General features: G+C 38.6%; 1 protein-coding gene across 1 annotated transcript; it reads left to right on the top strand.

Annotated features, from left to right (window-relative positions):
* The first annotated feature begins 8,371 nt into the window (after positions 1–8,371).
* LOC107089668 (melanocyte-stimulating hormone receptor-like) lies at positions 8,372–10,644 on the top strand. The gene is made up of 2 exons (XM_015382573.1): positions 8,372–9,377; positions 9,708–10,644. Exons 1-2 carry the CDS (start codon positions 8,515–8,517, stop codon positions 9,754–9,756), a joined length of 912 nt encoding a protein of 303 aa, XP_015238059.1. The 5' UTR covers positions 8,372–8,514; the 3' UTR covers positions 9,757–10,644.
* Positions 10,645–12,141: the final 1,497 nt, after the last annotated feature.

Consider the following 12,141-nt stretch of genomic DNA (forward strand, 5'->3'; position numbering starts at 1 on the left):
TCTGACGCTCCAAGAAGGAGCAGCGTTTGACTTTTTTATAGGTTGAACTGTGTCAGGGGTTTGTACTCAAGCAAAGCCCCAGAGATGAAGGGAATGGGAAGAGTTTAAACCGAAATAGATGGGGAGCAAACAAAGCAAGTAAATAAGAGTAGAATGTTGTGCAACTTTCTAAATTCAGTTTTCCCTTCTTTCTAAATACAACTGATTTCATATAATAAACCACTCTTTCTTTCTTTCTTTCTTTCTTTCTTTCTTTATTTCTTTCTTTCTTTCTTTCTTTCTTTCTTTCTTTCTTTCTTTCTTTCTTTCTTTCTTTCTTTCTTTCTTTCTTTCTTTCTTTCTTTATGCACTGTCATAAATGCTGAGTAAAGACATCTACAATGGGGCAGTTATCGACGATGATATTACGCCTTTAAGTGTCAGACGAATCTGTTTTGTGGTGAAAAATATCATTTCTATGTTTATGATGAGTAGGAAATTAACGACAGCCCCAAAGGGACACCAAATGTTTTATATTACTATTTTGCATCCCAAACATTTCAGCTACACATTAAGTAAACTAAAACAATCATGAAATCATGTTATCTTTTTACAATTTATAGTCACTCTGCTGCCCTAAAGCCCGGATAAAGCTTGCATTGCTTCATAGGGAATATTTCTTAAGGACATACACATAAAATACAAATAAATATCAAGTACTCAGGTACTGAAATGAATGTGTCATGCGTCCACAAGAGGGAGCACAAGACAATTATTTTCCAACTGACCCTGGATACATGTGAAGTAAATCCATTGGTAATATCGAGTTTCATTCAAACGTTCTATTTAATCTGTTAACTAAAACCCTAATAGATTATGTTTTAGTCCCACCTTTATTGTCCTGTCCCTTAAGTCAGTAGTTTTCAAAATTTAGGATAATCAGGGGTCATTAGAGGGGGCTCAGAAAGTTCAGAGAAAAATAAGAGAGAAGTTTTCCCAAAATTGTCGAAATATTTCTATTTCTATCATCATCAGCTATAATATTTTTTATCATTATATAAAGTATAATTGTAATAAAATACAATTTTAACACAAAAAACACAGGAATTTAACTGTTAACTGTAAGGCTCTTTTTCTGCCTATATAAGAAATGATTATTACAACTCGGCTGACTGGACACAAAGATAACCTTTCCCTTTTCCAATATACTTGTGTGAGTCTGACACAATTTATCACATTGTTGCCTGTACACATAATCACGCTACAATAATCTGTGAGAATCCTAACCATTAATTGATAACTTCTGTAGGCCAATATGAAGCCAGTTTTATTTAGGCAGAGCATTATCATATCAAAATCTGCTTTTACAGCTGTTCAAAGACTGTATTAACTTTAACTACAATGACAAGAAAAATAAAATAATGCTCTATAGCCTCAAAACAATATTAATACCAGCATTATTTTAATACCATAGCAGTTTATACCCAGTTTTTTCATCATCTAATATCTAATAATTGTGTTTGAATACTAACAGACATATGTCTTCTAGCTGAAAGAAATTCAGATTAAAATCAAACAAGTATGAATAGAAAACAAATGGTTCTTAAATGGTTGAGGCATTATATGTATGGATATGATGTGGGTTTGAATAGAATAGAATAGAATAGAATAGAATAGAATAGAATAGAATAGAATAGAATAGAATAGAATAGAATAGAATAGAATAGAATAGACACCCTACGAGCTGCCACCTTAACCTGGAGGAGTTGTTTGCGTGCCCAAATTATTCTAGAAGCTATGTTGTCCAGGGCGCTATGCCCCTGGGAGGGTTTCCCATGGCAAAAAGGTCCAAGGTGACGGGTCAGACTAAGAACAGCTCACAAGACCTATATGGATAGCCTTAGATCAAGAACCGCAACGTCGCCCGGTATAGTGCAGCCAGAGCCCCACCCTGGAGCCAGGCCTGGGGTTGGGGCTTGCATGTGAGCGCCTGGTGGCTGGGCCTTTGCCCACAGGGCTCAGCCCGCATTGACGACTTGCGCCCGCCGTCCTGTGGACCCACCAGCCGCAGAGGGATCTGTAGGGGTCAGGTGCTGTGAGGACTGGGTGGTGGTCGGGCAGGGTTCCACACAGCTCCGTATGCACAGCTTCTGGCTGTAGGGGGAAGGAGCCTGAGCTTGTGAGGGAGGTTGAGAGGTACCGGCTGGATATAGTCCGGCTAACCTCTACACATAGCTTGGGTTCCGGATCCCATCTCCCGGAGAGAGACTGGTCGCTCCACTTGTCTGGCATTGCCCCCCATCTCAGTTGTCATGTGTTGCAATTCAACCCGGTGAACGAGAGGGTCTCCTTCAACTTGGAGACTGGTCTCTCTCACCGTTGTCTTGGCCTATGGCCCCAACATCGGTGCAGAGTACCCATCCGTCTTGGAGTGCTTGGAAAGGTACTAGATGGTGCTCCAACTGGGGATTCCATTGTTCTACTGGGGGACTTCAACACCCACATGGGCAGCGACAGTAAGACCTGAACAGGGGTGATCAGTAGGTACTCCCTCCCCTATCTGAACCCCAGTGGTGTTCTGTAATTGGACTTCGGTGCTAATTACATTTTGTCCATAAAGAACACCAAGTTCGAGCACAACGGTGTCCATAAGTGAATGTGGTACCAGGACACCCTAGGCCGGAGGTCGATGATCGAGTTTGTAGTTGTGTCATCTGATCTGCGGTCACGTATCTCGGACACTCAGCTGAGCTGTGAACTGATCACCACCTGGTGGTTTGCTGGATCTGCTGGCAGGGGAGGAAGCCGGTCAGACCTGGCAGGTCGAAGCGTGTTGTGAGGGACTGTTGGGAACATCAGCTGGATCCCTTTGTTTCGCAGTCTTTAACTACCACATTTGGACGAGTTTCTCCCAGCTCCTGACGGAGCAGATGTAAAGGATGCCATCAAGCTGAAGAAGGAATCCTGCCTGGCCTTGTTGGCTAGTGGAACTAATGTGAATATCTATCTCTACAGAAATTCTTGTAAGCCGGTCCCAGCTGACAAGCCGCAGTGTCCTGAGCAGTCAATAAAGCGTTTCATTTTTTGAATACATCTGTTCTGTCTGCCTGAATTCTGGGTCCTTCTTTCTGAGCCTCGACAGAACCTACAAACATAATATCTATAAAAGGAAGTGCCACCTAAGATAATGGAAGAACAGTACAAAGTATTTACACTCTGATATTCTTTTCATGATATATGAAAAAATATCATGAATAAATATAATGGTACACTAATTTAGACCTATGCAAATAATAGCAATGATAAACAGCACAGCAGATCTGCTGGGAGCAGTGATGGTAGTCTTTGAAATATAACAGTTTCAAAATAGTGAAATAAAGTATTCATTATCTTGCTGAATACGTGCTCAGTTTTGCTTAAAATGTTTAAACTCCAAAAGTCTTTGTAAATTTTTTATTTTTTTTTTTTGGGCTAGCACTAGAATAACCTGTTGTCGGAGCACTGATGTTTCAAGCACAGAAGCTCAGATAATCTAAGCTAAAATTCTGTCACCTCCAGTTTAAGCTCATTATGAGAAACAACCATGTCAGATTAAAAGAACATTTTTTTAATTACTTTCAAAATAAAAGCCTTAATATTTCCCTCCGAAGACCATTGTGGCATAAAGATCAATTTAAGTTCTTAAAATCAACCAATTTTGGAAAATGGACTATCGCTATGTTTTCACAACAGAACCAACAAAAATTTTCATAGTAACTATGTAATTATTAAGCCAGTGAAAGGTTTATAGTGTAATTTAAGAACTGGAAATGGGTACCGTATCAATGGTGGATTGATCCTCTTCTGAAAACACAACTATGCAATGGTTTCTAAATTAGAGATACAATACTCTACAAAATAAAAGCCTTTACATTTTAACAAAGCAGATCTTTACAGTAAAAGATAAAAAATCTACCAATTCTGGAAAATTGACAGGCCTTTTAAAAAAGATCCTTATCACTGTCTTGCTGATGATGACTGGCTTACCTACTAACTCGATTCATCTGTCTAACTCTTTCCAGTTTCTCATCACTGCTCATCTGTTCCACCTGCTCCTGCCTCTGTTTAAGGTGCTTTCATCTAGCCATCAGGGTCAGGGTCAGGGTCAGATTATCCATGTTCTCTCTAGCCACTGCTCATCTGATCTACCTGCTCTTGCCTCTGCTGTGGAGGATAAGTTCAACCAAGTCACCAGCCTCAGAAAATCACAGGTTAACAGCAGGTTAGATTAGAGGTCAATGCCACATAAAGTTCTAGCTATCTGGCCACCACAATCAGCAGACCTGAAACCAATCGTGATGGTTTGGGGTGAGCTGGACCGCAGAGTGAAGGCAAAAGAGCCAACAAGTGCTAAGCATTTCTGGGAACTCCTTCAAGACTGTTGGAAGAACATTTCATGTGAATACCTCTTGAAGGTCATCATGAGAATGCCAAGTGTGTGTGAAGCAGTAATCAAAGTAAAAGGCATCTACTTTAAAGAACCTAGAATATAAGACATATTTTCAGTTGTTTCACACTTTTTTTGTTAAGTATATAATTTCACATGTGCTAATTCATGGTTTGGATGCCTTCAGTGTGAATTTTCATTTTTCATAGTTATAAAAATAAAGAAAACTCTTTGAATGAGAAGGTGTGTCCAAACTTTTGGTCTGTACTGTATGTAGGAGGATCTGTATTGCCTGTCTGGTCAGGCTGCTTCCCCATTTGCTGTTAGGAGCCTCAGAGGCCGCGCCTGTTTCCCCCTGAACTGTTTGGGGGTTATTGTTACTATTGTCCGATCTTTCTGAATCCCACCATTTTGTTTCGGGTTTTTGTTTTTTTGTTTTAGGCTTTTTGAGCCCAGGAGGGCGTCAGGAATCCGGCCTTATGGGAGGGGATCTGTCATGATCTTGGTGCTGATGAATGGCTTATTTACTAACTCCATTCCACTGTGTAACTCTGCCAGTTTGCTCCTTCCTCTATTTAAGGTGCTTTCATCCAGTCATCTGGGACAGATTATTCTTGTTCTCCCTATTCAGTAGTGAGAGTGTTTTTAAGAACTTCTTGGTGTTGCTGATGAGGTGATCCTGACCTGTTGTGTGTCTCAACCACTGAGCTGTCTATTCCTGTTCTGTCCTGTTTGCCTGACCCGGGCTCGGACTCCTGGACCTCTAAGCCTGCCTGTTCCATTTCTGATCCGGTTACCTGACCTGGCGTCGGACTCCTGCTTGTTCTCTGGGGCTGCAGCATCTGGGACATTCTGGGCAGAGCTGACTGCATCTTGTTGGCAGCTCACCAGATGGATCCTACCTCATCTCGCTATGGACTGAATTGTTAAACCAGGTTTGTGACTCACGCATTCATAATCATCTTCCATCAGATTATCGGGGGTCACTAACCTGTGTTTGTCTCCTGCAGAGATTACTGCCTGAGACACCCAAGCTGCTGCTACTTCAGATCTTCACTTCATTTTTTAATGATGTGTTTTGAGTACCCCACTGTCTGTTTTGCTTCGAATACTGGGTCATGCATTCTGAGCTGTGACAATCCTACTAACTAGTATCATTGTAATTACTAAAACCCTTACTTTTTCAGTTCAGTGGTCAGTTCAGGTACTGTGGGAATCTTGGAAGCTCTGACATTTTGCAAGGTTGGGAGATCATGTTTGAGGGGGGGCTTGTTAGTCCTTGAATCCAGACTGTGTGGTAAATCCAGAGAAAGGTGCACACACTGGAGGAGTAATGGAGCGGGCTGTCACTTGGATTTGGTACTTGAACTGAACATATGGAGGTTTTCCCCTAATCAGTGTAACTCGGTTTTTCCTTCCAGGGGAGAGAAGGTCAAGGAATCCAGTAACATAGGGGGAGCAAAGACAAAAACCTGCTAAACTCAGAGAAACAAAGCTAGGTTAGACTCAGCTAAACTAAGCTTGGCTAGAGTACCCAAAACTGGCAAACACTCTGGCGCAAGGTAGTGACAGCCCACTGCTCAAATAGTCCTCCAGATAACGATTCAAAGGTGTGCAGGGAGGAACAGCGAAGACAGGGCACCTCCTAGCGGTGGAAAAGGAAAAAACACACAAACAGGCCACACAAACTGGATTCCTAACAACCTTAAGCTGGGAATCGAATCCAGAACCTCCTTGTTGCAAAAACAAGTTGTACCCACTGCCCTGCCAAGCAGACCGAGAAGGACTACTATGGCATTTTGAAGATAGAACCCACTATAGTTTTGAAAAAAAAAAGTATCACTACCCTATGTATTTGTAGCTAATTACAATGTGTGGGTTCATAATGATGACATTATGATTCCAAACCTCAGGGTGCACCCCCTTGATATAGAAATCAAAACTACCACCTTAGACTGGAGATGTAAGCAATTACTTTTATTGGTGATTCAAGTTACCATGGCAGCCTAAGTCATGAGAAAAAAGTGCAAAAGTGGTCGGGATTTTTTTTCAAGGTTAAATGGAAGTTCAAAGCTTAAAATACATAAGACACAACTATTGTTTTATCTGTTTTTAAATTGTTAACTTTTTTTTACTCTTTATTTGGATCTTAACACTTTAACACTAGAAACAAAGAACTGGTTTGTTGTTAAAATTTTATTTTTTTATTGTGAGGTCTATTGTACATAGATTAAACAATTTTTTATAATACTTTAACAAATTATCTCCCCATAATGCTAAGCTGATTATTGTTAAATACATTTTATATGTTCTTATAAGATAGTAAGATATACCATGAGTTATTTTCTGAATTAAACTTTATTGTAATTGATTCATATAACCCTAACCCTAACCCTAACACAAGGTTTTGCATAAAAGCGAATCAGAAAAAATTTTTTTATGTTAGGAAATGTCCAAGAGTCAAAATAAACTGCTGACAGGAAGACAGAGGTGGCTTGATGAGTTCAGGAGTTTTTAATGAATGGAAAATCAAAACATTCATCTTGACAAAAGAAACAGCAGACATGAATATGCACAGGCATGGTACTGAAACTGTAGTAGACACAATAAGCTTGGCATAGTAGAGCGACTCACTTGTGAGGGGTGAATTCAAATAGATGATTATATGATTATCACAGGTGAGAACAAATAAGCTCATTGGAACGATGTGGAAAGAATAACATCATTAAAGTGGCAATAAAGAAAGGTATGAAATTGGTGGAGTGCATTTGACTAACAGGAAATATAAAGTAAGAAAACACAACTGAACTGGAACAGAACCACAAGAAAGATGTTATTGAAAAAAAGATAAGTAAAGAAAAAAGACACAAGAAAATGATAGAAAACATAAAAAACAAACAAACATAAGAATAAACAAATTAAGCTGATATGAAAATGTCCGAAATCCAAAAGTAATAACATAATATCACAATATGTGAGAAAACATAGCACTGCAAATCGTAAACCAAAACCAACATCTACAAATAATGACAGATATGTTTTATTTTTAAGTTTCACCAGTAGATGTCTGAAAAGTATGGCCTTCATATTTATTCAGCTCTCCTCTGATGAATATCTTGAGGAACTCTTTTACTATACTTAAAGCTCAAAACTTGAGCCATTACAGTTGGGTCTTAATCACTTCTGTGTATAGATACTAAAATCCTTCCCATTCCCTTTTTGCAAAATAACTCCATCTCAGTCAGATTAGATGGAGAGTCTACCCAAATATTACAAGCTGTAAACTGTAAACGTGTAACGTGTGTGTGGATCTGTGCTTTGCAACCTTATGTTTAGGTTAGGATTCAGGGTTTAAAAACCCACATCCCAAACTCTGAAGATCTCACAAAGCACTGCATAGTCCTTAACTTGAACATGGACAGAATATGACACCACTGTAAAGCTACTAAATCACAGCTGAAATTCTAAGCTATAGGACTGACCGAGCAAAGTCAACGAGCAAGCGTCTTAAGATGAGACTGGGAAAGATGCAGAGATCCACAGCTGAGATTCTGTTGCAGTTAAAACTAAAAAAAGCCATATTGGCCTTTAAGGACAGGTTGGGTTCAATTAGAAATACCCCCTAAAACATCTGGTTTTCAGTTGGCCTAAAGGACTCATAAACAAGTGAAAGAATCTACCCTGGCGTGATACGACCTCATGCCTTGAGCGTTTCACAGAACATTATGGTTAGAGTAACTAATGTATTTGCTATTTTCTTTAGCTATGTGTAGCACTAAGTTGATCATTTAAAAGAGGTTTATGTGAAAAAAGTATTTATCATTTTCCTTTCACTTTGCATTTTGCAGTTGGAAATCACAAATACTGAAACTAAAAATAACAATTGAATCCCCATGTGTATAAATAGCAATAACAAGAATTTATTTCACTAATTAGTTGCTGCTCTCTGACTTTTTTCAGCAAGACATTATTGTTCAGGGGAATTCAAGTCACGCAGGTTGAAAACTCCTATGCCATAAGTCAGATGAGAGGAAGCCAACTCTGCTTCCAGCTGCCTTAATAAAAACCTGCTGTTCCATGAAACGCTGAGGCGTTTGCTCTCTGTACCTATGACTAACATCAGCCTGGTTTTGTCTCCTGTGTTGCCTCTGACTAGCTTCGGCAATGTGTTAATGTTTCTTTTCAACATCACTTTGGCAGCTGCGATCATCTACCTGAACGTCTCTGTGTTTTTCTCCATTCTTCTGAGCAGGTCCCTGCGCAGCGAGAACCGCTTCATGTACATGCTGAGCACCTGCCTCAGCGACATCTGCACCGGCGTCTCTTATTGCTACGTCGGTGCGCTCGATGTGAAAGATCATTACAGGTCCCCAACCCGAACGTTTTACATCGCGCCTACATTCCTGGGCCTGTCGTTCATGGCAATCCTAGCTGCACAGGCGGACCGGTACCATGCCATCAGTTCTCCCTTTAAATACTCCCAGCGCATGACCAGAAACAGAACCCTAGTTGTTATCGTAGCCTACTGGTTCTATGCGTTCTTCATCGTGGGTGTGCAGAACCTGGTCCCGGTAGGGATAGCCACCACGGTCACCGGCATTGGTACATTTATCGGAAATGTATTCGTTGTGGTTATAATGATAGGACTGAACATCAGGCTGTTCATCATCGCCACCTTCCAGCTGGGCAGAGAGCCGCCCTCTGAGGAGAGGGACAGCAAGCGCTCCTCGGTCTACCTTATACTGCTGGTGGCTATGTTTTTCCTGGTGGCCTGGATCCCCTTGTTTTGTCATATTATCGTCTGCAATTTCCTTGGTACGACCTGCTATTCATTTAGGAATGAAGGCACTGATCCCCTTCGGATTTTGCCCAGAGTCAACGCTGCGCTCACTCCTGTTCTCTACCTCAGAGGGTGCAAAGCGCTCAGAGTGGCGCTCTTTTCCACAGTGTGGAGAACCTGTTGTAGAAACAGGTGAGGTGCTGATAGTGTTTGATCATTTCACGCCTGTTTAGAGATGAGATTTATTAGCTGTAAGCAATATATTATCTCTTGTTTATATGTATTAGAAAATTATAGATTAGTACAGAATAGAAAAAAATTGCCTATCTAATGAGAATAAAACAATGAAGTTTAGATAATAATAATAATAAGATACTCCTTTCAGAACTATATTGAAAGCCTTTCTAGCAGACAGTTCAGGACTTTCTATTTTCTGGTGTTTTCATTGTTTGTTTTTTTGTGTTGGCTGCATTGTTGGATGATCCAATCTCTTTTTCATTCTCTTTTTCTCTCCCTCTAAAGGTTGCTTCACCGACAGCTTGGTCCATCTAAGTATCCTGTTCCAGCCTAATTTAGCAGATGGATTTTTAGGTCAGCACTCTTTGTACGTCTTCCACGTCTGTTTCTTTAGTAGCTACTCTTTAAAAATTCTAAAGGATATTTTAAGAATGTGTTCCAAAATGTTGTCTCAATCTTCATAAACAGAGCTTGGCATCGATGACTAATAAACAGTTATCATATTACATTTTAGATTAACTAGGACTTATATAAAATTGCTGATGGAAAAAGAAAACAAGAAAAAGTGCAGGATTTCCATACTATGCAATTTCCTTCTATAGGATCATATTTCTTCGTTTAACTTTTACAGGTTAATCTTTTCCCTGTGTATCTGTCCAGTCACAATTCCGTTTTTATAGTTATACTTTTTTTCTCTGTGTTCTGTTCAACTACTCTGACTGACACTGTTTCTCTCTATTAATAAAAAGCCACTTCATGTACTTTGTGACCCCTCCAAGAATCACACCTTGGTTTAGCAAGTGGATGGAGGTTTGGGGCAGCATTCCTTTGACATATTTCTCTTTATTTCAATTGCTTTCTTGGAAATATTTTCAAAATATTTACTACAGACACTGATCGACTGTATTTTTCAGTTAAATTCCCGGGTTTGTGTCATAAAACCTGAAGAACCTATAGAGCTAAACAATAACCTGTAATCATATTTGAATTTAAATATTGAGTTGTGAAATGCTGCTGTTTCATGTTTCGCTTTCTTCTACTTTATATTGGTGGTAAAAAAGAGTGCTATTAAAGAGAACCTCCAATTTTCAATATGAGACAAAACAACCCACCAAAAAAACACTAAAGGGCTTCTTTAATTTGAATTTTGCTAAATAGCATTTTTTTTTTTTATCACAGTACTATTTAACAAAAATATTTGCGACATAAATGTTCCTTTACAACCCAGGATGTGTCCAAATGTCAGCAGCTGACTTTCATTTTCATCAATATGTGATCTGTTTGAATCAAAAAAAAATTTCTATTAGGATTCTGACTTTTGTCAAGTTTTAAGTAGCTCTCTTTGTCCTCGATTTTCTTTATTTCTAACTCAAGACAAATTAAATTAAAAAGTCAATATAGACAAATAGCAAAATAGACATAATTTATTTAGAAAATAAATAATTTGGTCTCAATACTGAGCCCTGTGGATCTCCAATGGTTATTTTCTTATGTCCTAACTCTGTATCATTTTTTTTATCGCCTAACTAAGACCTGTTTAGTTAAGTGATTCTTCTCCAGTGGCTTATAACCCAAATCAATCACAGAATATGTCATTATCACATAACTTTATTTAAATAAATGAAAATGCTAAGTTTGATTAAAACGATATACTTTTTTTGAATTTTTTTCTCAAATTTATTACTTGCTATTTTTGATCATATTGTGCATTCCAACATAACAAAAATGCTTCTATTCTGCGAAATAATTTGAAAGTTAATTTCTGCCTGATCAGCAGCATACGTAGAAGTAGCGCACACAAATGCAGCACCAGCAAGATGTAATTTCAAGTCTGACCACACGAGTTCAGAAGAGACCTTTGGCACGCAGCCATAAGATCCAAAACAAACGTCAGAATCAAGAAAGATCATGTTTGCATTTTATAAAACTGTGTCACAATTGTATTTGTTTAGCAACAGAGAAAATTAATAGTTGCAATATGACTGTTGAAAGGTTAATACAGACTTTAAAAGATCACATCGCACTGAAGCTCATTGTGTTTCCTTTAGGATAGAGTTGCTGTTGTAGGAGGTGGAGCCTGCATATTCACACGTACGCACATCTGGTGCCCAGTCGTTGAACCCCAACGTTCATATAGGCTTATTCAATAATCATATATTTTTTTAAAAAAATATTTGAAAACCACATAAATATGTAATATATGTGGGCTACTTTCAGTTGGGTGTAAAAAACACAGTATTGTTAAATTTATGCAATACATTTTTAATTAATCTATTTTAAGAAAGGGGTTTGTCTAGGTTGCTTTGGAATAAAACTAAAGTAGTAGCCTAATCCTGAAGTATACGGAAACTGTTTTTAGCAAAAGTGGCTATTTTAAACTTTCACTAATTAAATACATCTAATTCAAACATGGGCTAGTTATTGCAACATTTGGGTGAATGTGATCACTAATTTGTAAGCCTTTCTTTTTTAAATTTTGATTATTTTGTTTTGTTTTTTCCTGACTCTATAATGAAAATAAAATATTTCAACATCTACTTATCAGGCAGGGCATGTTGTGTTACTTTTGCCAGGGAAGCAAGGTTATAATCTACTCCTTGTTTCTGTTAATTCTGTTGTTTTATGTATTTATTTCCTTTTCCCCCCTCATGTTGCAGGTAAAGTTGCCATAGGTCTGAGAAAGTAGCCATAACCCTCCCACAGTGGGGTGTGTGTGTGT

Source organism: Cyprinodon variegatus, unplaced genomic scaffold, assembly GCF_000732505.1.
Source record: "Cyprinodon variegatus isolate N-32 unplaced genomic scaffold, C_variegatus-1.0 Scaffold260, whole genome shotgun sequence".
Taxonomy (NCBI): domain Eukaryota; kingdom Metazoa; phylum Chordata; class Actinopteri; order Cyprinodontiformes; family Cyprinodontidae; genus Cyprinodon; species Cyprinodon variegatus.

Bases quoted from the DNA above. Each gene is read 5' to 3' on its own strand.
- LOC107089668 (XM_015382573.1), top strand. From the start codon at position 8,515: ATGACTAACATCAGCCTGGTTTTGTCTCCTGTGTTGCCTCTGACTAGC. The intron at 9,378-9,707 runs GTGAGGTGCTGA...CTCCCTCTAAAG, and splicing joins AGAACCTGTTGTAGAAACAG to GTTGCTTCACCGACAGCTTG.